The 26271-nt window shown below is 41.2% G+C and overlaps 2 protein-coding genes and 1 non-coding gene across 5 annotated transcripts in view; 2 read left to right on the top strand and 1 right to left on the bottom strand.

Moving 5' to 3' along the window:
- FABP6 (fatty acid binding protein 6) overlaps positions 1-6847 on the top strand; it is a 54441-nt gene extending 47594 nt beyond the window's left edge. The window contains exon 6 of one of the 2 annotated variants that reach the window (XM_075766763.1): positions 5700-6847. In XM_075766763.1, coding sequence (XP_075622878.1) covers positions 5700-5729 — 30 coding nt within the window. In that variant the 3' untranslated portion in view covers positions 5730-6847. The remainder of the gene's footprint in view (positions 1-5699) is intronic. The other variant, XM_075766760.1, reaches the window with a different exon arrangement.
- On the bottom strand, positions 328-26271 carry CCNJL (cyclin J like). 2 transcript variants are annotated; one of them, XM_075766757.1, is made up of 5 exons: positions 26020-26271; positions 13517-13727; positions 3771-4070; positions 2778-2937; positions 328-1721 (listed from the first exon to the last, which is right to left on the bottom strand). In XM_075766757.1, the coding sequence occupies exons 2-5, from the start codon at positions 13680-13682 to the stop codon at positions 1286-1288; spliced, it is 1062 nt and encodes a 353-aa protein (XP_075622872.1). In that variant the 5' UTR covers positions 13683-13727; positions 26020-26271; the 3' UTR covers positions 328-1285. The 2 variants fall into 2 exon arrangements, with proteins under 2 accessions (XP_075622872.1, XP_075622871.1); XM_075766756.1 differs by lacking the exon at positions 26020-26271 and adding an exon at positions 25771-25879.
- On the top strand, positions 15985-16087 carry LOC142603927 (U6 spliceosomal RNA). Its single transcript, XR_012837816.1, has one exon. It is a non-coding gene; the product is annotated as a U6 spliceosomal RNA (small nuclear RNA).

The following is a 26271-nucleotide window of genomic DNA, read 5'->3' as shown; positions in this document are numbered from 1 at the left end:
GAGAAAAGACAAACCAAGAGTACTGCCTTCAAACAAATTTACAGTAGTGGTTGCATATATCAAAACTGAAGTTTCACCTTTGTAGAAGTCTATTTCTTGTAAATATCTACTGTAACATAAGTCTGTAGAGTTTTTTGAACAATCATCCCTGGTTTCAGTTGAGAAAGAAGCCTTTGGATATGTGACAGTAGGGGTGTGTCTCATTGCAAAGAAGCAACAGCATCTGCCATTTACCAGCTATGTTTTCCAAGACAATGCTAAGATGGTATTCAAAACCAGTCAGCATTACTGTGAAATTAGGGTTTGATTGCAGTTCTAGGCAAAGTCAACCAATTCCATATCTTTGCCCCCATTAACACTGGTTCATCTGTCCTGAGCTACTGCCACAAGTCATTGAGCCCAAAAGATGAAATAACTGGAGGCAGTGAACCTTTCAAGAGCATTTCTTCAAGTAACATTAAATCCCTGATAAACCTTGTGAACAATTTTACTAACAATAATCTTCAGTCTCAAAAGCAGCAGCATGTTAAAGATCTAAGAGATGATTTAAAGTTTCACTTTTGTTTCTAAAATACTTGGAGGCGGAGTGATGTTCTGTTCAGTGCACCACATTTAGATTCCAAGAGAATTTTAAGTCAAAAATGATTCGATAGTCTTCTGGCCCATTTTTCTTTTTTCCTTTTATTCTAAAGCCTTACTCCTAAACTATCACTCCTGCTCAAAGCAAACAGAAAGGCTTCTACACATAGATTTTTGCATAAACGAAGTTCACGTTTAACTGATACCAATTTCAGTACTTTTTAGTAGAAGCTTCCAGTAGTATGAGCTGCCACTGTTCAAGCAATGCATCACAGAGAGAGGAGGAGAGCACTCCATGTTTCCCAACAACATCCTCTAGGTGCATTGCTACTTGGCTAGAAATTCAACAAACCTGCCAGCCTGACATAACTCTTCAACACAAGCTTTCAGTCAACTCTGACAGTTACTAACTGAAGACTAGAAGGAAGTAATCTCCACAGAGTCTCTACGCAGATGCCTCTCAAAGTGACACTGAGCGAGGTATATTAATGAATTTCTATTTGTCTCTCTCACTAAGAGCCAGAGGTACAACCCTTGGCAGAAAGGCACCCGGGTTTCAGCAATCGGTGGATCCAATCAACGTCCTCTGAATGAGCGAGTCAGAAGGATTCTGTTCCTTCGTGATTTTCATTCAGATACACATCTTGTATCACACACAGTTTCTTCTTTACCTTCTATTCATAACACCTTTTTCCATCGTTGATATTTATCTGTCAAAACAACCAGCTGCATATGAGTGATGACCACTGAAGTAACTACTGCCATAAGCTGTGGAAATGCAGTGTCTGGGCTCTGTTCCTAAGGCCACCTGCACAGCAATGGGTGTTTGGATGGGTAGAACCTGGGCAGACGGCCGAAGGCTGGCCTGAAGAGCACCGTGGGAGTCAGCACTCCCAGCAAACAGACCGCTGGGCCTGTGTGCCTGCAAGGAGTCGCGATAAGCGGAGCACAAATCTTGCACTGGTGACTGGAACTGGGAAAGCGTAGCTGAATGCTGGGCTAATGGATGATAACTAGATTGCTGGAAGAGAACTTGAGTAGTGGCTTGATGGCTCAGATTTCCCGCTGCTTCCTCTTCTCGATGTTGAATCGATACTTGCTTTTTTATGTTACTAGCTTCTTTGATATCATTTTCATAGTATCTGAAACAAATAAGTAAGATTTATCAGAGAGAGATGTTCTCAGAGCTTGCATATATCTCAAAGTTTTCATCAGTCAGACTACACCATCAGCTTTTTGGCTCTAGCTGTATATGGTAATCCTCAGTTGCTTTCACAATTTATTTCTAATTAGCCTGCTGCAATCTTCACACACTAACAACAGGTTTATGGATCATTTTGCATACATCACAAGTATGTTTTTTACTGATGGACTGGTTATCTTGGAACCTTAAGTCCATAACACAACAACATTTTAAAATAGTGTAAGTATTTGCAGAGTATTGAAGTGCATAGCTGTAAGGGAACAAGGGAAATTCCTGTTAGATATTAGGAAGAAACATTTTCACACTTTTGATTATCATGAAAAATGATGAAACATTGGAACAAGTTGCCCAGAGAGGTTTGGAAGTCTCTGTCCTTGGAGATAGTCAAAACTTGACTAGACAACACCCCAAGCAGTCTGATTTAACTTCAGTTGACCCTGCTTTAAGTAGGAATTCAGAAGTTACCACCAAGGTCCACTATCACTCCCAACCTAAATCATTTATTAAGCTTTTTAAATTTTCTGTTAAGACTACGTGCTCACATACCAGACCAGTACTGAGGCATTGCAGTCATGTCCTTTACTGGAGAAAAGACAAAGAATAGTTCTGAAATGTCACCCTACTTGATGCTAGAGATACACTAGTGTCTCTCTGCAGCAAGTATATTGCAAGTACAATGAGAAAACAAGGGGAAAAAAGCTTTCATCGACCATCTGTAAAAGCTTCCATCCAATCACATAGACAACCAGTACAAGAAAACAGTGAACACTAAAGTGTGTGCTCCATTACACATTGCAAACATTGTTAAAATACAGAATTTAGTAAAGTGACCTGATTTTTCCCTTTTATTCCTCTCTCCAACTGAAGATGGAGATTACCAATGTAATACTATACTACCTTAATTATAGCTAAACAATTACTTAAAAAAAAAATTGAAATAGAGTATTAACATCTTCCTAAGAGCACAAGCAGGTTACATTCTTTCTGATCTTACATGAGCATCATTTCAATGCACTGGGCAAGATGTTCCCAGGAATAACATGTTAGCAATTCAAGCTGTGCTGTCCAGGCAGGAGAAATCTGCATACAGATACGTGAGGCGCACACACAAGCTGCAGCAATCAGAGATGGACGAAAATGGAGGAAAGCATGATCTACAAAAGAAAAAAAAAAAGCAAGGATTATACTCTTACTAATCACTTAAGTAAGTCTATTATGCATATAAATGGCAAAATAGGACAAAATTAAATCCTCAACGTTGTTCCATACATCTCCAAGTATTAACTCATGAGCCGAAAAAAATCTCAAAAACTGGATGAAGCTTTCCTAAAGATCTCTGTACTACTTGTTTGTAACTATTATCAAGGCTTCTCTATAGCTTCTTTCATTTCAGAAAAAGCCACAAAATAGATTATGCTGACATTTGTAGACTGGTCTCAACTGAACCAGAGTTAGGTATTGACAATCACACACAGTTTTACATTACTGTTGAACCCAGATTATGAGGATGCTGCAGTTCGCTGCCTCTCACATGGACAGACATTGGAAGTCATGCTGCAAACCAAATCACTCAAAGTCACATCGTTCTAAATACGTCATGTTTTGCAGCACAGGATCCTCTAAAAAAATAGCATTTTAAAAGATTCATACGTTGAACTGTATAATAACATGTCTGCAGCTGACAGTATTTCATACTCCATGGCAGATCAATAATTAGATGCCATTTCTGACAGTCTGTCCAATTAGTGTTCTAAGCTGAAGAAAAAAATTGATCTCATTTAGAGACTTCTGAAAAGTGACAAGAGGCTTATGCGCAAGGAAAGGACACCATACCATTGACCATCTGAAATATCTGTGCAGAATGGTTTCTCTTCACAGTTAATTTTGTGCAATCCATATTATGACAAGTTTTAAAGCCCTTATCTCTCTCAGATTTGTGCCTTTTGCTAAATGGAAGATGATTCTAGCATAAAACTAAGCCTCTTACCTTGCACTGAGAAATCAAGGAAATAATATGCATATTTCTCCAGAAAGGCTTTGATTTTGGTCAGTGAGGTGATCGGCCAGCCGTTGTGAAGGTCATTCTCGCCAGTGGATGCATAGAGGTAGTAATCAATGTAGTGTGCTGGTGTTGGTAGACAGAGGTTCCAGTTGAAGTTTTCCAAAAGCAGCATTTCCATTCTAAGCAATTCTTTTTTGTTCAATACCACATTCACATTGCACATGTATGCCAGGTTATTTAAGTGCTCCAACTTTGGAACTTTATCTTCCTTTTCTTCAAATTTACCTGCCAGAAGAGATGGTTTTCAGATAAGAGTTATTGTTATGATTGCATGTCCAAAAGCCAAAGAACACTCCCCAAACCAGAAAGTCTAATGATAAAAGGTGCTTTTTAAAAGGACAGGAAAGTACAGTGACAGAAATAGGAAAGAAACCAGACTGGTCAACATATTCCTATATCCTTTTCATGGTTTTGTTTGTTTGTTTTCTTTTAATTGTTTGTATAGTAGTGATGCCAAAACCAAGATTATAAACTCATTAGGATGATAGATAGTTTTTCTGACAATAACTGGAAGCAGTTTGCTGAAGGGCATTCAGTCAAGTGTTAAGAAAGCAAGCAGTATGGGAAATATACAGCAAAAGAAGATCTAATATTGAGGGGAAAAAATGCTCCTTTGGGTATGGAAGCTAAATGAACAGGCTACAAAAAGGAAGACATTAAAAAACCCCAGGCAACACCACCTTTGCCCTTACTGCTTCAGAATTTCTCTTTGTTCCTTCCTGTCTTGGAGGGCCTCGTTAGCTAAGGTCACTGAGAGGCTAGGAAAAATACACTGTATCCAAGTGATTAACATAAATAATTCCTATGGGGTTAGGAGAGAGCATACATTTTCAGAGTCAAGATAGCTGAGCAAAGCTGCACCTTTTTCTAAACTGTATTTACCAGCCTACTGAAACAGCAGCAGTCTCTAGAATGACTCAATTTTCACCAAAGTGCTGTTGTTTTGTACAGAAAAAACGTCTCACTCTATTTACCCTTCTTTCATAAAAAGTATCCAATATCAGATTTGATTCCCAGGATTAGATCAATCAATAATAAAGCAACAGTGTCACTTTGCTGCAAACTTAAGAAAGCAATTAAGTCATCTTAAATTCACACTGTTGGTTTACCAAGCCAAAAATGACCTATCTACTAGCCACTCCTTGTCCAAGAGCTAGCAAAAATCAGTCACCAGTAATAAGTTTCCAGTACAGCTTAAAGAACAACCCTGCTGCAAAACCCAAACCCATAGCTACTTATAAGTACTCTGTAGTTATTTTTCCTCTTTGTTCTCGAGGGCGTATATTCCATAATTGATTCTTGCTTCAGTTGTCCTTCCGATGTATCTGTAAGAGTCCTCCTTTACCAACACAGACCAACTGACAAGATATTAGCATGTCATATGGCTTCAGAGTATTCTCATCAAATCTAAAAGCAATTAAAATTAGTATTGCACTAGAAAATTGTTTTAAAAGATCTTGCTATCCATTTAGGATAATTCCATCCAAAGCATCTCAAGTGTATTAAAAACCTGACAATTTTCTGTACTATTAGCAGCTTAAGTGTCTTTTTAACACGTTTAAAAATGGATTTTCCATCTTTGAACCTGTTCAGGTATCACGGATATGAAATGCATTCAAAGTGTAACATAGCAGTCACCCCACTATAAAAGAGCATAACAATGAAAAACAAAATTAATCCATCATATGAAATAGAACAGGAAAGGATTGTGGGCACTCTGTCAGTAGAAAAACCCTTAAAAATTCAGGAGTCTATATATACACACGTTCCTGAATCTCCTTGTCACCTGAATTTAAAACTGTTTAAGAAAAATGAAATTTGACAGAAAATTTCACCCTTTGATTTTTCCCCAAGGTGATGTCACAGCCTGATACAGCAATTTAAGGAGGATGCTAGCAGAAATAGAAGAAACCACAGCATGCCCAGGAAACTAAGGATGCGATCTGTCATTCTGGCTTCCGTAAGTTCTAGTTCCCTCTTTCTTCCCACTCAACCTTGGAAGTCTCAAAAGGTTACACTATAGTCTGGAGAGCAACACAGTAGTGTTGCAAAGGTATCATACTGGTGTAGGGCAAAGCTATTTCACTTGATCAAGATCATTTTTCTTTTAAAGTTAAAATTAATTGGCAACAGTTAAATTTAGTGATTTAGATTACTAGTTGTTTATTATTTCCCCCTTCTGCTTTTCAACAGACTAGTTCCTAGCTTTAATGTTAGATAACAGCAGCCACTGCAATAGATTGGAGACACGGAGTGTAAATGTAGCCAGGTAAGTTGAAGAAAGACTCCAAAACTGAGTTGGGAATGGGAGGGAGAGAACTGAACTCAGAAGTTCCACTTCAAATAAACTGTAAAATTTGAACATGAGCTACTTCCAAAGCAACATACAAGCAACTTTATCCCATTTTCTTTCCCAATTCCACCTTGCCCTAAACATTTTATTTCCAAGTTTATCAAGCACTTCCCACCTATTTTTAAGTTGAAATCTGGAGATGACAGCAAAAGTGTATTCCATCAGACCAAAGAGACCAGAGGCAAGCTGGGAAAGAACAAGTTTAAGATGTTTTTAAAATGCAGTGTGTCCTTTTCCAGTTCCCTAACGTGAACATATCAGAATATACTATTCCTATTTTTGTTCCTTCAGTTACATCAGAAACTGAGATTCTATGCACAGCATGTTTATGCTGAGAGAACCAGGACCTCCAAACACAATTGCTGCAAGAACATTAAAGGCTCAGGCAAGACAGTTGCAAGTCTAGCATTGACCAAACAAATAACACTGACTGGTTTAATCAACATCACGCTTTGGGAAGAAAACCAAAACTGTTTCACCTACATTATCACCCAGAGTCTGTAGTTTGAAATTCATGAGAACTGTCTACGACTCATTTGCATGCTTTTGAAACGCCACTGTAGACATCTTGAATTAAAAGTTTGCTGTTGTGTCCTGAGCTCCAGTTTTTAATAAAACCATTTAGTTGTCACTATTGCCCTAAAAAATAGTTTTGTTTGTAGGTAACAATCATAAATTAAGCATTGCATTAAAGGCTTAAGTAGTATATGGATGCTGCAAATTTTTATACAAGGAAGCCTACTGAGGTCAATAGGATGAATAAAATAAGAGGAACATGTAATATAGATTTACATTTGTGACCATCTTTCTTGTAGAATCTAAACAGATGGGGACAGCGTGGGACTTTTAAGAGTATGGAATATTACTGTAATTAATGATGCAATGATTTTCCAAGTTACTTTAGATCATGTTCTGTCCCACTCTGAATTCTACAATCAGATGCTCTCCCCCCCCAAAAAAAGTGAGTGCTTTTTATGTTACATATTCACACTTTTGTTTTGATGAAAGCCAGAGTTAAGTCCTATTGTCAAGGGGAACAGGCCTAAGTTATAAAGAGTACACTTCAATAGCACATTTGTCACATTATCAAAATAGCCTATCAATCCATGAGAGCTTTTCACTAGGAAGAACTAAGGTCTCAGAGGAGCATCACTGCTATCAAATGCACCCTGAAGAACTGATTAATCCCACTGTGGGATGCAAGAGTCCCTACATACACCTAGCTGTGCAGCATGCAGTTAAGACTGATAACTGGCAGTTGGGTAGATGATCTTCCTGAGGCTTTGCATAGGTAGCAAAACAAAAGCAGTACACGCAGGCAATTTATTACATGTTCAGAGTCCTTGTGAAGACTAAAGAACAAAAAGGACTGCAAATTTAAAGAGTCATTAAAGTGTAAGTACTTCTTGTTCCATAAACAATTAAAATCAATCCCAAAAAAAGGATCAAAAAGAGTCAAGCCCATGGAGCCTAGCATAAAGAAAAGACCTAGGGCTACATACACAGCTGAAGGACTACTTTTCTTTATTCCTACCTTGTTCCAGAAGGTGGTACAACAAAATTCAGACACTCTCTCCCATGCCACCCCCAGGTACAAACACAGCATCTAACTGTCCTCTTCGCAAAGCAAGAAAAAAGACAAGCTAGTTTAGAGACAGCCTGCGTAATTCCTTTTTCTGCAGTGTCTTGCAAAGTGAGCAGTCAGGGATTTTTCATCTATCTGTACAATACCTAGCACACATGCAAACCACTTAGCTCAAGTCACCCAAGTTTTTAATGCCTTACTATAGTAAAGTTTAATTACTGAAGAAAATATTCTGCATATGTTACAGCAACAGAGAAATAAAAAAAATTTAAGGCTACAGACTAAGTTTTACACTAATCTATATCCTGGACTGACACCCACTATTATCTTTTACTGAAAATAAAGCTCAGCTGTCTTTGTCAGAACAGTTACCTGCTCATGAAATTGGGACAATGGAGAACAGATCACCAAGCACAGTCATATAGAAAAGCTGCCTGATGTCTGCCAACAGCTCCACATAGTCAATGGGAAATTAGGTGACAAAGGATTACCCATGCCCTAAATTCAGCCCATCTAGCACAGACATCTTTTCTTGCTCCAATTTTATTTATTGTCCTAAGTTAACTCAGCCACTGATAAGCCACTGGCAGATTAAGGAGCTGGGCAAAATAAAGCCAGAAAAAACACAAGAAGGACCCAAGGACTCTGTGAAGCAATGCAGCACTGGATGTGCTGGACAGTAAGCTAGCTTTGCTTAAAACAATACTTAAATTTAAAAACTGTTACCATGTCTCCATAGCAGCAGAACCCTCTTGAGGAAGAGAGGCCATAAGAACTAGAATTGCCGGAACACTCAATGCCACTGAATGGCTGAGGGAGATGTGGCTTTTATCAGCTACTGAAGCACCTGCTAGAGAAGAGGGTCAGCTCTGCACGGAAGAGAGGAACAGCTTTTAAGACCCAGCAAGGATTTTAGAGCAACAAGCAGAAGCTGCACTCCTTTAACTGTGCTGATACACTGTAACAGGACAGCCCCTGTACACCCCAGATACAAAACTCACAGAAGAAACAGCTGCAGCAGTTTAAGCCTTACTCCCCGGGTGCTTGCTCTCTCCCCAGAGTTTACTGCTCCTGCGGCTGGACATCTGAACGGATTGTGTCAGTGCATCTCATCTACTTCGGGGCAGCTGGTTTGCACAGCTTTCAGCAGGCAATTTGAGCCAAATAGCACTAAAGCAGATGGGATATCTTTACGCAATCCTCTTTTCTAACAGAACACTTAGGGCTAGAGCACCTTAAAATATCACAATCATTTTCTGTAATAAATTGGCCGATGAAGACGCAGTTTAGAACATTACAACCTGCCGCTGCTCAACAGTGCTCCTCAACAAGAGGCTGCCTTCTCAGCTGCCAGGTGAGGTGAACTGAAAGTTCCTCAATTCCCTTCAGGCAACATGTTAAACTAGATCAATCCACTTACTGAAAGCATCAGCCCTCTGATTTTGTCTGGAGAAAAATCACAGCTTACTCAAAGTACTGGGGTGCTTTGGGGAAAAACAGAAGTGGTGACATTTTCAGTCATTCATCTGTTTCCAAAGCGAGCATCCGTCCATAGCCTGGAGCAGAGACAGCAATTCTGGCTTCTGTGCAGGTGTACTGGTAACCATCCTGCTCTAGATCCAGCTGGCTTGCCTGAAGCCCACCAGTCCCAGCTGCCCAGCATTACTTCTCACCAACAGCCAGCATCTCCCTGACCTAACAGCAGTCAACCTGAGCAATCACTAGTCTGCTTCAAGCAAGGGATAAAAGGATTGTCTTGAGCATTAAAACCACTGGACTTCACTAATGATCTTGCAGCAGCAGGAACCTACAACCTCTTGTATTACCACAGCTGGACCTCAAAAGGAGGTTCCTTGTCTTCTAATCCTGTACCTGACACATGGACCAGGTCTTTCTGTATTACAAAAAACATGTTTAGTTTATGATTCTGATTTAGATCATAAACTTTCCCTTAACGCAAGCGAAAGATACAGACTATTCCAAATACATTCCTAAAGGAACTGTAACATCAATTTTTCCAGCAACTTTTCTTCCCTCCGCCAATACAATTCACCTCTAGATTACTGTGAACAATTTTTACCATTCTTTTTCAGAACGGATTCAGAGGAAATAATAACCATCGATGACATTAGCAAACCTCAAAGCTTTTATAGTTTAGCTCTTCAGAACAGCTATCTGGCAGGAATTTCCAGAGGCCTTCTCCAATTATCCCACTGTGCATACGTTGCAAAGAAACATACATCTTCCGGCTAGTGAATGACTGGATGATTCCAGGGACACACACCCACATTCCTCTCAACGGCAGTAAGTCCAGGCTGAACATTACTTGGCTGCTAGTGCCATTTGTTTGGAACAGTATTATCTTCTCACTCCCTCATCTCTCTCTCAATTATTACTGAAGTAATCAGCATCTGGGGAATGTCTGGGGAAACTGATGAGCCAGTCAAAATGCATTTCTAGAACGTAGCAAGAGAAATTAGCTCCAGCTAACTAAAGGACATCCAGCAAAATGCTATGTTCTCCATCACGAAGAGCACTGCTGTTGTATGCTACCGAAAATAGGCGATGGCAATGTATGTAGGTAAAGGGAAAAAAGAGACAAGTTTTTGAGATCCTTTAGATCTGTGACAGAAGCAAACTTCAGAGCTAAACACAAGTTTACAACTATTTCTCTGAGTTTAAGAATTGTCCTCAACTTGCATTTAGCTTAGAAGTTTGTTGCTTCCATTTCAAAAGTTGTGTGTCTAAAAGCTTCTCTATTATGCCCCTCCCACTCCCCAAAAAACCCACAGAGTAATTAGCAGGAATAAGTAATCTTGCCTCTAACTACACCTCATCTTGCTTGTGGTCTAAACACTACCCTTAATCTCTTGCTCTTTTCTAAGAAACTAATCAGGAAGAAAACTCGGTTTCTCAAAATGTGTTTATAATTATTGAAAGATAGTTTACATTAAACATTCATCTTGATATAATGTAAACACCACAACTATTTTTAAAAAGATTGGTTTTTTGCTCTCTACAGTAAAGCTATACAATTTTTTAGAAGTGTCTGTCAACACAGCCTGAAGAGCACTTTTGCTGCAATCCTCTGCTGAAAAACTACACAACTTCCTACAGTAATGCTTTGCAGGAAGTTCTCATTAACAGGCAAGGGACTAGTTTTATTCTTCTTTGCTATAATGAGAACTTTCCAGGTGACTTCAAGTTGATACTTCTGATTTACTCAGAATCTTTTATTACAAAACATTTTAAAAAAATCATAGTACAAGTTTTCTTCTATTTCATATAATTTTGAAAGTAACAGACTAAACACAGGAATTGCCACTTACTGTAAAGTCGCTTTTCCTGACTTGACTTGCATCACTTTGAACTACACATACCCAAAAAAGAGTATCTTTATTGCACATTAAGATGGCCCAGACAGTAAACAACAGAGCTTACCATGCTCCCAATAGGCTCCAAACCGAGCCCTAGCATTTTAAACCTTATCTATACAAGCTAATGAGGCATTAATTTTGTGCAAAGCTGCTTTGTTTCATCTTTCAATGTTTTGTTTCTACATGTTGGTAGAAAAGCTGCCTTTGCACTAATAGAGCTTTCCTCTCCCTGTAAGGGATGATTTAATTCCAGATCAGGATGTATACATGCTACTGCATTGCTCTAATCTTAATTTTAGAAAGATTCTCACACTCATTGGCTCACTAGACTTCAGCTTGCTCTTTTAAGCAAATTGCCTTTTTTTTTTTTTTAAACAGACAGAAGTTGCAAAACATTTCCCTCTAGTGTTGTCACAGGGCAGTTTGTGAACTTCCTTTTGCTTCACAGTTGCATAGACCTGGCCTAAAGTTGCATTTTACTTCAGTCATTTACATAAGAAAAAATCTTGAAAGCTTTTTTGCTTTTTTTTAAATCCCAGAAGCTACAGAAGTCAGCAGTCCAGCTCTCCCAATCTCATACGTTGAACCTTTGCCCAAGATCTTACCGTATACCAACTCTGACAATTCATACAGTTTGAAGGTACCATTTTCATCCTATCTGCATTGCACTGGAGAGGTAAACTACAGCTATAAATTCTTCCTCTAAATGCAAATGAAAAGGTATTAGAAGAGCTGTTTAAGTATTAATTTTATGCTGGGGAAAAATAGAGTATATTTGAAAGTGTCAGATTTACCTAAAGAAAATCCTATTTTTTTTTCCTAAAGGTAACATTCATATGTGCACTTGGGAAAATAATTAAAAAAACCAATCCCAAAAACCTAGCAACGCTGCTAGGCATCTTGTAGTTATGAGGTTACCCAATAAAAGAAAAAGAGATGGTCTGAAAGCTGGAGTACACCTCTGAGCAGACAGCAGTCACCAGGCTACCTGAACCTGGTATTTCATTCAGTCTGATGTGTCTGAAAATAAGGGCACAGTTTCACAACAATCTACAAATCAGCCCTAACCCCTTCTCCCCTCCACTGCACCAGCCCGAAGCTTGTCTGACACCTCAGAAAAATATCTCACTGGTAAATAAAGAAAACACTTCCTCAGCTAGAATTGTTTTCTGCCAATCTTGTGGTCTGAAGGAGATCACCAAAGGTTCAGGTCAGCAGAACTACAATATCTGAGTCACTTGGGCTGCTCTAAGACTGCATGTACAGCAACCATTTACATTCTTTGTTCTGATTTTAATACTGGCCTTTTTTGCAATATCAACAATTAACTGCTCCACATAATTCACCATCTTCTCTGGATTCAGACAGCAATGCTTAAATATACTAAGTGTATAGGGTTTTTTATTATTTTGTTATCTCTGCAGATTAAGCTCTTCAGAACCACCAGCAAGGAAAAGCAGTAGCAATCCCATGTCCTGAGAAGTAAACATATAGTATCACCTTCTTTCCTCAATAGCTTCTCTACAGTGTTTTTTACCTTATTTTTCAGCCATTAATGCTAGAGTTTGCATAACTTTCGTTGTGCACAATAGTGCATTGCTCTGCATGGCTCCCATATGGCAGAATAATTTCTCTGTAACCTAGAAACAGAGTTTGTAAAGTCTGCAAGGGTAGACTGCAATTCCTTGAGACACCAGTCTTGCTTTCCTCCACTTACACACCCTTCTCTGGCTGCAGAGATTTCAAGAAAGCATTAATGACAAGTGTTCAAATTTGCTAAATGGATGCCAGTACTAAAACCTTAGTATTACACAGCAACGCTTATCTATTTGATAGGTGTCCAGAACGAGCGATAGGCATTCCAGCATCATCAACACATCCACTAAGTGCCTTGAGAAGCAAATTTTCCTTTGGTCTCTGTAGAAGTAACCTCTGATTTGCAAGGAACTGATCACAACAGAAGCACTGATTGCCCAAGGACAGATCTTCAGGAGAGGCTGCTTGTTACACAGACGTCATTCCCTACTACCAACTCTTCCTTGGAAAAAATCTCTCCCAGTCTTGCCACTTCCTTCTCACTCCATCACCCCCTCATCTTCATTATCTCCTTTCACTGACCCAGCTTCAGTTGCCAAAACTTCCCCTGCACATTAACACCAGCATATAGCTGTGTAGCGCTAGCTATGCAGTTGAGCAGTGTTTATTTACAGACTGCTTTATGTCTTGACTTGGACTTCATTGGGCCTTACCCTAAGTAAGCAGAAGCTGTTAACACAGAGAAAGCAGCACATGATATATAAGGAAAACAATCATCTGCTCAGAAAAAAAAAGCTTTAACAGACAGCAGCCAACTTACTTGCTAGGAGAAGACAGGCAAATGAAATGATGTGCAGCTGCTTGACAGTGATATCATAGCGATCCATAAAGAGGTCCAATAAATAGATAGCGAGATGCCGGGCTGTAGGGCAGAGATTGAAACGGTTGCTGAGGACAGTCAAGAGATCAATGAAGTATCGGCGCATCCCAATCTGTGGTGAATGAGCCTTATACGTAGGCAACTTAAGTTCCTAAGGGAAAAGAAAAAAAAAAAGGGGGGGGGGGGGGAAGAGAGGTACTGAAACAAATACCATTTCAGTGTCTGGAATCCCAAACCAACACCCACCACCTGCTACAGCAAATGCTTAGCAGCTACAGCACTATGATTGACATCAAAACAAGGCTGGATTAGTGCATGTTTTGACAGTCAGTTAACTTCTAATACTTCGGTCATCCACTTTCCTCACAAGCGTTAAACACGTGGTGAAATACTCTAAAGTTTAACCCAGAAACAAGCTGCTGTTGCTTTCTACAGAACACCAAACTTCTTGTCTATCTGCAAGATAAATGTGTTTTATAGCTGAATACAAAGCAACACAGGGCAGTTAATTCTACCAAATAAATCAGGATGCTCAGAGAAAGTATCTGCACTGGCTAGCCTTTTACAGAAGCAAGAGGTACCACCTTGCACAGCCAGTGCAGTGGCTGCCCACACTCCTTTCATCCCCTGGAAGAGGACATTCCATGAGGAGGTTCAACTTATCAGGAAAAAATAGCTACACAATCAGGCTCAGAGGGGCGCATATAACTGGAAACCAGGGAGGCTGCAGAACGAGAAGCAGCTTACAAAGACAGCAAGCCGAGCGCTGTTACGGATGATTGCTTCCCAGGCCTTTTTAAAGAAAGTCATTGCAAAAACACATTCCGGACTCAACAGACACATGCTGTGGACAGGCAAACAGCCCTTTGAAACCTAGGACAGCCTTCCCTGGGGGATTAAAAAGAAATCGCCCACCAGTAACACTTTATAAAGCAGTGAGACAATGGAACATGTTCCCCCCCATTGTTTTATACCCAGAAAACCCCCATAAATTTGAGTTTTTGATTGCCTTACATACAGAGATTCCAATCTGTCAGTACAACTGACATACACAGGTTCAGAGCAGGAATACATAGTATACCCATAACATGAATGTTCTAGCAGAAATGGTTTCAAGCTCAGTGCTTACATTGGTTAAAATAACCACTTTTTTTAATATGTCTATATAAAGCCCAAGCTATCGTAAGATCAGGTGGAAAGTCTACCTCTGAAATATTTTGTTCTTCCAGGTAGGAAGACTGGTAGGAGCTTCAAGTTTTATTTTTTAAATGGCCTTCCTGTTTTGAGTGCTAAGTCTCCCAGCAAAATTATACTCTCTATATACTCTGAGGTCAGCCTGTGTCTCAGCAGGTATATCCACCCTTATTCCACACCATCTACATCATGCCCAGGTTCTGTACTTCCCAACACATTCCAATTAACCACCATCACTTTTCCTGTCTTTTGATATGTACACACAGATATCATTCCCTTAGTCTGTGGGTCATCCCTCTAAAATGTCCATTGAGTTAATTTCACCCATGACTTCTGGGCTCCATCTGTTATAAGAGTCTCAGGGCAGGAAAGATGGTTTGATGTTGGATTGTCGCATGCTGCATCCAGAGCTTGCAGTCCATGCCCACAGCCTGTAGGTTGGCGATGTCAATCTCAAGGAAGTTGCTGAAGCCAGTTCTGGTTTCATCACCTCTGCACTTTGCTCGGTTTCAAAGTTCATTCTTCATTAGTCTGGGCAATTCTTACTGTAATACTGTTATGGCATATAGCAATCATAGTAGTGATGACATGCAGTATTATGTAGCAATTAATATCGTACAATTTAAATCATCGGCTATTCTCACTCAAAATCAAATCCCCTTGAAGGTACACATTGGACTGCCCTATCCTTCTGCATCACCCGCCAAGTGCATGTAGGTTCTTGAGCAAAAGGAACCCCACAGATGGGTTTGCCTTTGCCCGAGGCAGGAGTAACCCGGACTGTCTTCTGTAACACGTGCTTCATGGGCAGTATGGGGACTTTATCTCTTTCTACAGTACATGGAAGTTTTGATTGAGCAGAGCCAGGTCCATTGGCAGACCCCCTAGTGTGTTAACTAACCAGGTGGCCTTTGCTAAGTGTGTATCCTAATGTTTGAGGGTCCCACTACCCATTGCTCTCGGTGTAGTCCTTAACAGCCCATTGTATCATTCAATTTTCCCAGAGGCTGGTGCCTGACAAGGGATGAGATACACCCACTCAGTGCCATGCTCTTTGGTCCAGGTGTCTATGAGGCTGTTTTGGAAGTGAGTTCCATTGTCCGACTCAATTCTTTCTGGGGTGCCATGCCACCACAGAACTTGTTTTTCAAGGCCCAGGATAGCGTTCCAGGCAACGGCATGGGGCACAGGATACATTTCCAGCCATCTCATGCTTGCTGTGGCAGCACATACGCTAAAATCTGAACACTACAGAGAAGATTAGCATGGCCCCTGCACAAGGATGACACGCAAATTCGTGAAACATTCCCTATTTTTGCCCAGCTAGCTGTCGGTAGAGCACAAGACCCTAATCTCAGGGTTGCAGGTTCAAGCTCCACATTGGGCACTAAAAAGGGACTGTTGTGGTTTAACCCCAGCTGGTAACTGAGCACCAGACAGCCGCTCGCTCACACCTCACCCCCAAGGAGGTGAATGGAAAAAAACCAACCCAAACCCATGGGTTGAGATAGACAGTTTAATAGGATAACAAAGGAAGAGAATAATAGTAATAACAATATATATAAAACATGTGATGCTCAAATGCAATTGCTCACCACATGCATAAGGTGAAAAAAACAAATAATGCCCAGTCTGTTTCTGAGCAGTGATCCTACCTCCCAGGTAGGATTCTATACGTAGCATGACGTTGTATGGTAGGGAATATCCCTTTGGCCAGTATGGGTGAGCTGTTCTGGCTGTGCTCTCTCAGCTTCTTGTGCACCTGGCAGGGTATGGGAAGCTGAAAAGTTCTTGACTTAGCATAGACACTACAATTACTTAGCAACTGAAAACATCAGTGTGTTATCAACAATATTCTCGTCCTAAATACAAAACACAGTTAATTTTCTTTCTAGTAGCTGACATAGTGCTATCGGAGCCAAAGCCAGGACAAATATTTAATGTGAAATTTGCTTTTTAGACCATAACAAATGCAAGAAATAAACAGTAACTCCAGTTGTACATCTAGTCAAAGAATCTGACATGTCTTAACATTACAGTTCAGCGGGTGAGCATTAGAGACTCAGAATGAAAGCAGAGATCCAGACGCTTGCATCTGAACCTCAGATGCTCAGAAGCCAGAACTACCCCTACTCAGCCCACTGTGCTACAAAATTCAAAGACCAGTCAAAGCACTGAATTAAACCAGTAGCAGAATAATCCTATTGGCTTAAACCCAGACATTTACTCCCCTATAAGATATCTGCTTTTTAATATTTTTTTTTTTAAATTGGTTACTAGTTAAGGGCATAAGGGAAAGCCATTCTCATTGTGTTCACCAAAAAATCCCACGTGCGCTTCCATCTAACATTTAACAGCACAGATAAGGTTCAACTTCAGGATTAATGTTAGGAGGAACAGAGCCACATGCTGTGGTTTCTTACAAGATCAAGTTCCTAGGTATTAATTGATCCAGGGTAATTATCCGTGTATAGACAAGAGCTTTGCCCTGCACCACATAGCATGAGGCAGCTAACAAGTAGTTCAGTAGGACTGCTTTTACACCGACAGAGCAGATGAGATTTTCTTTTGAGGAAAGCCGGTGGTACATAGTTTAACAATGAGAGCTGCATAGCAAGCTTACAGTTATCAGCACTGCAGTGGGTATGCATCCCTGTCCATCAGCCCCCCACAGGTGGGTTCTTTAGCATAAGCTCATCAGGAAAAATAATTATTCCTTTGAATTAAAAAATGCCTTTTCTGCTTTGGGGAAACTGATGCAGGATCAGCAAACACAACTCTATGGAAAAAACTGAACTTTCAGAGAACAAGAATAAATCGTTTCCACTGCTTGATTTTTTCCTCTATCTCCAGTAAAGCACTAGATAAGAAACTGGAAGTCCTGCTGTCTGCTGACATTGCCCTTTCATATGCTGCTTCTGCTTATCTTTGACCTGTTCATTTGTATCTACTTCAACAAATTTGCTTTGGGCTACTGAGCAATTGCCACATTGAAATGCTAAACGCAGCAGCACAGAAGAGGCTCACAGGTGTCTCGGAAATTACTTTAAAAGCTTTGCTCAACATATTGATCAGTGTGTCTCCACAAAAAGCCTCCAGAAAGGCAGAGCACAGCATTTAAAGGGATCACCACCTAATCTCAAAACCTGAAAAGTAAGGCTTGGATTGAAAGTCAGTCTAAAGAGCGAAGGCAACTTTTAAGCCTCCACCTCCTACCAGCTTCAAGATCTGACTTTCCAAAAGAAGGGAATCAGTGTAAACATTTTTAAGCGGTGTTAAAGACGACAAACCTTTCTCAGCAATCACATCTGAAAGACAGCCAGGCTCCAGACATTAGCCACTCATTCAGCGCAGAGACACAGCTCATCACCAGTAACCTGACCACTTCAGCTGGCACCATGCCTTACCTGAGCTCAGGGGACAACGTTGGGATGGTTTTGTAACCGGACTGACCAAACGCACTTCAGAATGCATCCCTAGAGGAGACGCTAGGCAAACAAAACAAACTAAAGCTTTTGAGCATCTACACGAAGGTTAGGCTTTCACTGGCCATTTGAACTAAATCAGCCAAACGGCAACGAAGTGGAGAGGAAGAAAACTTCACAGGATCACTTCCTCCAGCTCCCTTGAGGCAGCAGCTGGTACAGGCCAGTCTGCCCAGCATTTATCTTCATCAGAGTACCACATCAGATGGTTTGGTGTTCAATGTGGCAAGAAATTCCATGCATACATTTTTTCCCCCTCCAATTTCTTCTCAGTAAAACCGTTTTCCCCCCTAATAAAAAGCCAGTAATGAACTGACAAGCAGCCAGGAGAAAAATATTAGCAGTAGAAAAGTTAGCAAGTGATGTGACATTATGGTAATAAGTCACACTAATAATGATCAGTTCTGGGAACAAAAGTACAATTCATAAATATATTTTAAAAGAACTCACAGGCTTTTTGACAAGGGAAAGGAAACACTGTAACAAATACGCCTCGGTTCTGGAATTCAAGGAGATGTTAACTGAATCTGGTTTTCTATCATGTCAGAGCACTGGGACCTCAGTCGGGATCTGTTCTGTGCCACGGGTCCAACATGCAACAGCTCCTGCGTTTCTTGCTGCCTTCCCCCTCTCTTAGCACCAGCCACCCCAGCTACTGCACACAGGCATCTCCTGAGAGCTGCATCCTCTGTGGAGAGCCAGGTAAATTACCTTCTCATTTCTGGAGCAAAATGAAGCACCTAAACCAGAGCTACTCAGTAACAGTAAAGCCCATTCATCTAGAAACAGCTGTTACAATACGCCACTACACACACACAGGCTCCATTTACTACTATGAACTTCATACTCCTCCTCTCATTATTGCTCTTTTAAAAATCTTATTATCTACTTTTTTTTCTGGATATATGAACAGAATCAAGAATATGGACTCTGCTACCACAGCTCACAGATCTTAACCACCGATCCTAACCCAAAATCTGAAAAAAGCTTCCAAATGATGAACAAAAATACCCAATGAAGGTAGTTAACTAAAGTTTCAACACAGTCTCCATGACTCTTCTTAATCCAGGGGGAAAAGTATATAAACCCAAGACACCAGTTGTGTGATGTTGCTATAAGGCACTTCAATTAAAAAAAAGAAAAGAAAAGGACAAAGACTACTAAGTATTTAAGTCAGAGAATAGTAAAATCCATGGTAACTTTAGCAATCATTTAGTTCTCTGTATGTTGCATGCTCTGGAAAAATAGCACGTACATGACCTGCACCAGATTCTTAAGAATTCCTGTTGTAAGAATAATGGATACCGTAAAGTTCTTGCCATTAGAACAGGAAGAAGAAATGCCTGTAGATGAAAAATAAAGGGAAAGCTTATCTATGGCAGGCTATTAACAGTTGTTCTTTGAGAGAGACAAACTCCTTCCTGTTTCGTGTTCTAACCAAACAGTCTTCCAGCTGTGGAAGAAAGGTGCCAAATTGATCTCTTAGAAACAGTTAGTGCACCACTCATGAGAAACCACTAAAAGCTACATCCTCTATAACACATTATTTATGTGGGCAAGAAGATGATACACAAAGAAAAATTTAGACTATACTATTTTGTTATAGGAGCTTGAAAATTCAGAGCCCCCTGCATGCTTCTTTGCAGTAGACTAGGTAGCATGTTACCAATTTAATTCTGCTACTAATGTCATACCGTTCTCTCCCCTCCAGAACCAATCCTCCTGCCCCCGCACAGACTGCGGCACTATGCCTTCCAGTAACACAGTCACTCGTATGAAACTTGCTGGTAAGTGTTTCTATGCTTAGGCAGCAGATTGCAGTTTAATTAATAGGTCCGAAAGGTTAAGAGTTAAGCATGTTTGAGAACAGTCTGATAGTAGAGTACAGCTGATGCATTTGGCTTTTACTAATCTTCAAATTGGCCATGCAGACTCAAAGGGAAGGGCAAAGCTAACTGTCAAGACAGCGCTCTTAGGGTATGGCCAGCAGGATGTGTTTCCTCACAGAGCCAAAATGTGTGGTGAAAGTCTCTGAAACAGCCACGCTGGCCTCGTCTGTGCAAGCATGAGCCACTCTGTCTTACAACGATTGTAACTGTTAGCAGATACAGCAATAAGGGACAGCCTAGGATTCACTGCACGATCTGTTACTCCTGTTTTCAGCCCTGCTGTAGCCATACCTCTCAGAGTCCTGACAGTTACGGTGTTTCCCGTTATTTAAGCAGCCTTCAGTTCTTTTAGGCAAGCCTTCACCAGGCCCTTGGAGAAGTCCCAGTCTTGCACAGCATCTGGACGCAGTATGTTAGAGTAAGAAACAAACCTGACAGAACCAGGTTCCAAAGAGGATGTCAGACAGTACCTCTCGTTAGTTCCAGTGCAAATTTAAGATCCAGATACTTTCTAATAAGGAAGGGTACATGGGTAATATATAGATTATTTTCCCCTTCATTCAGCATTGACCAAGCACGTGGACAGAGCAACCGCTTAAACTCTCTTGTTACACTGCTTAGATCAGTGCTGCCAGCAGCCTCCCTGACTGATTTATGACACATTCCGCTGATATGTGAATGAAATGCCATAAATTAAGATTTTCTTCAGTTACCACTGTTCCTGCACACTCAAGAGGAACAACAAATTCACGTGCATCTCCCACAAAGGGCCAGAACTCTAGCCACGTAAAACAGAACCTCAAGTTCCAACGTACTCAGTGACTTTGGCTTGCACCAGGTTGTTTCACTTACTCTTTCAAGAAGCAGCAGCACCTTCAATAGTTTTCCCCCTTCTACCTAGATAAAAGGCCATCTCAGACTATATTCTGTGCTCTCCATGCATCTCCCCTACCAGGCACCTCTGTCTTTCAAAATATCTACGGACAAGTGCAGACTCCCTTCCTTTGAGCTCTGAGCTTAGTGCAGACACATAAATTAAGCTTCAGGCATACTACTGAGATGTCACACAAAAAACCTGTGGCAGACCAAGACACTATTTCAACTGTATGTAAAAGCTTTTTGTGCTTGAATCCACTCCACCCTTCAGCATCCTCACACCAATCTCAAACATTCAAGATTTGCGGGAAAGTTTAACTAGTATTGTGCTTGAAAATCCATTATTTCACATGTTCTACTGTGGTATTTTATCAAGCATTTCATTAAGTCCTTCTTACACATTTCAAAGCATTCAGCAGTTCAGCAGCTAATCTGAGAAGGATCAGAGAAAGGAGTGCAAAAATTGAAATTCCAACTTTATGGAAAAAAAGACAACAGGTCATGAATAACCATGTACTTTATCAGGACACCTGTTCCTTTCAGCTCCACACACATGCTGCCATCTAACACAAGCAAATTACAGCTAGCAACGCTATTGTTACTAAGTTTCAAAAGCTAGAGTTTTTTGTGTATGTTTTTTTGTTAAGTGAACAGAATATGCTTTTGTTGCTGGGCCACCAGTCTCGGATAGAAAACCTAATATACCTCAATACCTGTTACACCTACTTTCTTTTACAGCCAATTCAAACTGGAAAGGTGCATCAGAAGGCAAGGTTAATGTTTTATCCTCCATGTTTTATTCCATGAAATGGAAAAGAGCCCAAAACCTTTTGCACGTCCACAGGTATCTGGGATCCCCGCAGTTCTCATCTAGATTTTGTTTTTAAAACAAAATCCAAAAGCACCACCTACGCAACACCCTAACGCCTTCCCATTCTTCAGAGTATGACTGTCTAGTCCGCACCAATCTGAATTTCAGGCTGTACTAGGCAGATCTCAAACTTACCATTTAATTAACTAAGCAATGGAGGAATGACCAGTTTTTAAAAACAACAAGGACAAGAGTGGACTTACAAGCTAAAAGATAAACCAGTACCTGTTACCTTCCTGCTATCAACAGGTCAAGTAAGCCAGACACTTTGGCAGAATTACAGAAAATACAGGGACATATGCTGGGTGCAGGGAGAAGAGAAAGAGGTTGTGTCTTTACTGAAGTTTTTACTGAACAAAATTAATAACAGGATCCTGCATTACTTCTAACAGGATGATTTAAAGCTACAAGAAATGCATTTATGGTGACAGTACTCAAAGACCAGTGAAGAAAAGGGCCCTTCACAACAAACGCTATATGGATTACACTCCTGCTTCAGAGACTGCAGTCCAAGCTGGCACCACAGACAAAGCCAAGGGAAATATTGCATGTCAAAATAGATGAAATACATAATAGTGGTAAACAGCATTTCCTCATTAAGATCTTTAAACTCCAAGAGAAGGTGGGAGACAGGTGTAGAAGAGCTTTCATCTAGATGAAATCACTCAGACATTTTTACTACTTAACAGCAAAGGACCGTTTGCTTCAGCAGAAAGAGGATCAGCTCTCCTCACCTGCCTGAAAGTAACTGCAGACAGTAATTTGGATTGCCTTTAAAAAGATCAAGTTACAGTTATTAACCTTTTGAATTCAAAAACAACAAGTCCTGTAAAATTTGCCCCTGCTCTGAGCAGCTATGCAAGAGATAAATAAAAAAGGAAATGCAGACAGATCTAGTAATTCTCATTAATTGCAGGAAATGAACATATCCTGGAAGGGAACAGCCCAACATAAGCACAAAAATGGGGGAAGAAGAGCAAGCAGACATCACTTATTTCTGGAAGGGACACTCAGGCTCCCCTCTAAAGCAAAGTCCTTCCTCAGCTTTAAAAAACAAAAAACCCAAACACTGACTTGTTACTCAGCTTTCCACACTTGTGGAGTATCCAGGGCTATGGAAGCAGAGAGAAGAGTTTTACACAGATGTTGCAGTAGTTTCACTTCCATTGAGATGGGTCTCTGATTTTTGACATGAAAGTCAGCTGCCTGGCACAACCAGTTCCATTCCGTTATCACTAACACAGGGACACTGGAGAAGTAGTTGAAGCTCCAGAAAATATCAGCATGTACACGCAGCACCTTTTTTGGGTTGGTGTGTGTTAGACTTTCCTAGTACAAACATACACAGTAGGCTCCAGTTCTGATTTTCCTTCCTGGCTCAGTCTTGCAACAGGTTCAATGTTATGGCCTATTCCAGGGGAATACTTCAACTTCTCATTTAAAGTCTAAGGATGCGTGTAGCACTTTTGGAATTTAAGCGTTTTGCTCCACTAGGCCAGCACGCTCAATAACTAACACAATACAGTCCCACTAAGCTGAACACTACATCCCAATAATCACAGCACGGATATTTCACTAGTCAGACAATTCAGGGGCTATTAATTTCCTCCACATTGAGCTAGAGCCTTTGGGAAGTCACAAAGCCTCACAGCATCTTTCAGCCCTCTCTGAATTGGAAGCCAGGTATACCACACGCATTCAGTATCTGCTCTCATGCAGAACACATCCATCAGATACAACACACATCATCTGTCACAAAGGACACCAACTTTCAGTGAGATTAAGAACAACTCCCAAGTCTAACTAGGGGGATGGCATAACATTTTTTTGCAGTTGTTAACATAAAACCTGGTTTCATAGTAGGTATGCATCTCCCTCCTGTATTTGTGTGTCTAAATTATTTTGGAAAAAAAGCGTTCCTAATAATCCTTCAGTTGTTTTAGGAAAAGAGTTTGTTATTTAAATGAGGCATTTTATTCCTCACTTTAAACCCAGACTTTATGGGTTCTTCAATAAAAGCAGGATAGCCTGCAACATGCATTTCAACCTCCTTGACAAGCATCTTTAAGTAACTTCCCTGTCAGAGTCACATGCTAAAACTAAAACCAGAGACACACACTGTTCCAGACTGGGATTCCTCAGCAAGGATCTTAAACCAGAGAGGTCATTTAGGCTTAAGGGTAGCATTGCCTGAATTTTCTGTGTCCCAGTATTAACATGGTCATGTACTAACACACTGATACCCTAGTGGAGATGCCACTACTGAACCTTATTTTGTTCTATGCCATTGCCATAGGCATCCCTAAAACATGGTCTATGCTCACAAAACTGACTTCAGTACCTCAAAACTACGTTTCTTCCCAAACTTTGACACAGGATCGTTTTGAGGAGTTCCACAATATTCTACAGTAAATTCTGACACTTTGGACATCAAAAAAGCAAACCTCAGCAATACACTTAAAAGTTGTTTCTGCAGAATTACTTGGAGAAAAAAAAATAATCGCAGAAAGTGAACTGAAAACAGTCTTAGAGGGTGTGATTATTTTTCCTCAATATACTTGCACTCTGGATTCTCATATAGTACTTCCTTCAAAAAGGAAAATCATCCTTACAAGGCGGTCACAATTAGTATAAAAATTGTCCAGGCGGAAAGTCATAGACCTTCCTCAGAGCAGAAAAAGAGCAGCCCAGAGACCCTTCTCCCTCTTTGCAAGTTCTTTAAATTTAAATAATTCCTGTCACTTCAGCTGGCCTAAGTTAGTATCCATATACAAAGAAGAAGTCTCAGCAATCTGGAGTCATCACATGCATCACAAGCAGGCTGAAGAATTAAGTAGTTGATTAAAAGGTAGTGGACACACTTAAAAAAAATACAGTAAAAATACACACACACACACACACACACACACACACCCCTTTTAAGGCCCTGTCAATTGGATTCTCTCACTTATTCCTCCCCGCACTGCAGGGCCAGGAAACCTGCCTCAGCTCTCAGCTGGAGGACATGAGAACAAACCAACCGCCTCGCAGACCTGATAGCAATTAAATCACCTGACATAATTTATTGCTAAATGCCTGTAAAGATAACAAGAGGAACAGAATGTCCAGAGTGTTAACTTTGCTAGCCATAACTCTAGTAACTTAAAAGCTGTGTCAAGTGCAGGGAGTCAATATTTGCTGAGGGCTCTCTCCTGTTACCCAACTAACTGCATTTAGAGCTTCTCCAGAGCTGGAGGTCTACTGAAGGAAATGTGAAAAGTAACCAGACAGCCTCAGTTCTGCCTGCTCTCCTTACACCAGTTCATCAAACACCGACCCGACTATTTTGCTTATTGCAGGACATTTTACTGGGTTTCTAATCCATGTGTAAATGAAACACTAACTTCTAGAAAAGTCATTACAAGCCTTGTCTGTACATCTTTCAGCTCCTCTACAGTCTGCCAGGGAATAGGATCCTACCTTTTACTGGAATGTTAGCATTTATCTGTTGGAAAAGCAGCAATGCTCTTTCTCCAGGTCCTACAATACACAGATTTTTTTTTACGGGCCAACATCAGCATCCTCTTACATGTAATGCAATGAGCCACAAGCGCCCCAGCTAAGTTAAAGCCACTGAAAAGTCGCAGGCATGTATTTTTAGGTAGCAGCTTTCACAGGTTTAGGTTGGCACAAGTCCGGATCAAAAAGCTGAGTACAGGGAAGAGCTCTGTGCAAAGCTGCTCCTTCGAGACCTGCCGAAGGCGTGTTTTCCAACACCCTCAGCCCGGGCAGTGGAAGAGCCTTTCCTCCGCGGGCGGGTGCCCGGGCGTTTCTGCAGGGCAGGAAAGCGCGGAGGGGAGAGCGAGGAGGAGGAGGGAAAGGAACAAAGTGGGACCCAACCTTCGTCCTCAAGGTCTGATGGATGTCTGCCGCCAGCTCCCCTTTCCACCACTGCTCCTCCATCCTTTTTCTTCCCATCCAGACAAAGGTCTGGAAGAGAGACGGGGCCGCTCTGTTGGGAGGGAGAACAAACCGGACAAGTCGCCCGAAGCCCCGCGGCTGTTTCCGCCGGCCCTCCCCGCGGCCCCGCCAGCCCCCGCGCCCCACTATTACCGCTAACCCTCATTAACGTACTGAGCTATTTACTACCTTCAGGGCGCTGCAAAACGCCCCCACGGCGGGTCGCCCCCGTCCTCCGCGCAGACCTGCGGGCCGCCGCGAACGCGCCGGGGCCCCCACGCCGGGAGCGGGGCCGCGGGGGGAAGCAGCCCCTCGGGCCAGGACGGCTCCTCAGCGGGCGCCCAGCGCCCACCTGGGGCCGGGGGCAGCCGCCGGAGCCATCGCTCGGCGCTTTGTGCCGGCGGAAGCGCTGCCCGCGGACGCGCAACTCCGCGGAGCGGC

This window comes from Balearica regulorum, chromosome 14 (genome assembly GCF_011004875.1).
Source record: "Balearica regulorum gibbericeps isolate bBalReg1 chromosome 14, bBalReg1.pri, whole genome shotgun sequence".
NCBI lineage: Eukaryota > Metazoa > Chordata > Aves > Gruiformes > Gruidae > Balearica > Balearica regulorum.
Note: the sequence above shows the minus strand (reverse complement) of the source record. Positions and strands in the feature narration are given on the sequence as shown.